Raw genomic sequence first — 1,437 nt, forward strand, 5'->3', positions numbered from 1 at the left:
CCCTTCGTCGTGGCCTCGACCATGGCCGCCACGGCCATCGTCGGCCACCCTCTGGGTCTGGGTGCCCCCCTCCTGCACGCCGGCGTGGCCGCCCCCGCCGCCATCACCTACAGCAACGTCAACCTGGACATCCCCGCCCCAGTACCCGACGGTGAGCTCCCGGCACAGGAGGAGCTGGTCAGCTACAAGCCCGTCAAGGCCCTGAGCCGCGGCTCGTACACCTTCACTCCCCAGGTCACCGAAGTCCACCACGAGCTCAAGATCAACGAGAAGAGCTACGACGTTGGCGTGCCCAAGCCCGTCTTCAAGACCCAGGAGGTGACTCCAATCCACCACAAGTACGTGCCCGAGCCCTACGACGTGCCCGTCCACTACTCCGTGCCCACCCCCGTCGGCGTGCCCCACCCAGTCCGCGTCCCCGTCCCACACCCCGTCGCCGTCCCCGTCGCCGCCCCCGTCGGATACGCCGGATACGCCGGATACGCTGGCGCCGCCATCGTCGCCTAAGAAGGAAGAGGAGGAGGAGGACCTTGGAGAGTGGGGGAGACCGAAGCGATCGAGACCCCACGAAGAGGAGAGCAAATTCAGAAGTGTCGGTCGCCAGGGAGACCTCGGTAGTCCCTGGAGGCCTCTCCATGACATCGAGACCATCTTTGTAAATAAATAAACCAACTTCTTTAATAGCAGCGTAGTCTTTGAGTGATTTCCTTTGTGAAGTTAGAAGACTCATATACATGTAAATATCCACGAGTATGCAATTGCATATATAATCTGTAAACGACGGCTGAAAACGTTTACACACACTTACACACACACACACACACACACACACACACACACACACACACACACACACACACACACACACACACACACACACACACACACACACACACACACACAAATACACACACACACACACACACACACACACACACACACACACACACACACACACACACACACACACAAATACACACACACACACACACACACACACTCACACACACACACACACACACACACACACACACACACACACACACACACACACACACACACACACACACACACACACACACACACACACACACACACACACACACACACACACACATACACACAGAAGAGGTAAAAAATGCAGTGAAAAAATTAAGGCTTTTCGAAAATGAATGAAAACAAGAAGGGTTCAAGACAGAGAAGAATATGTAAGAGGTAGAAATGAGTGTGGATGAATAAAAAAAAGGGCGAAAGGTGAAGTATGGGAGATTGGAGAAGACTTGCATCAGGACCTGTAAGGCACAAGGGAACTATAGTAAAGGTAAAAATGAGGCTATGGGCGCAGTTAAAAACGGAACAGGTAGAAATTTATTAACAGACTCAAATGATGTAAAAAAGAGATGGCAACATCATTTCCAAGAATTGCTATATACAGGT

At 52.3% G+C, this 1,437-nt stretch overlaps 1 protein-coding gene across 1 annotated transcript in view; it reads left to right on the forward strand.

Moving 5' to 3' along the window:
* LOC143039198 (uncharacterized) overlaps window positions 1–557 on the forward strand; it is a 564-nt gene extending 7 nt beyond the window's left edge. Inside the window, exon 1 of the mRNA XM_076209055.1 lies at window positions 1–557. This exon is cut by the window's left edge and continues 7 nt beyond it. Coding sequence (XP_076065170.1) covers window positions 22–507 — 486 coding nt within the window. The 5' untranslated portion in view covers window positions 1–21 and the 3' untranslated portion in view covers window positions 508–557.
* The last annotated feature ends 880 nt before the right edge of the window (window positions 558–1,437 follow it).

This window comes from Oratosquilla oratoria, chromosome 26 (assembly GCF_046742065.1).
Source record: "Oratosquilla oratoria isolate Oo_2021 chromosome 26, ASM4674206v1, whole genome shotgun sequence".
In the NCBI taxonomy this organism is placed as follows: Eukaryota; Metazoa; Arthropoda; class Malacostraca; order Stomatopoda; family Squillidae; genus Oratosquilla; species Oratosquilla oratoria.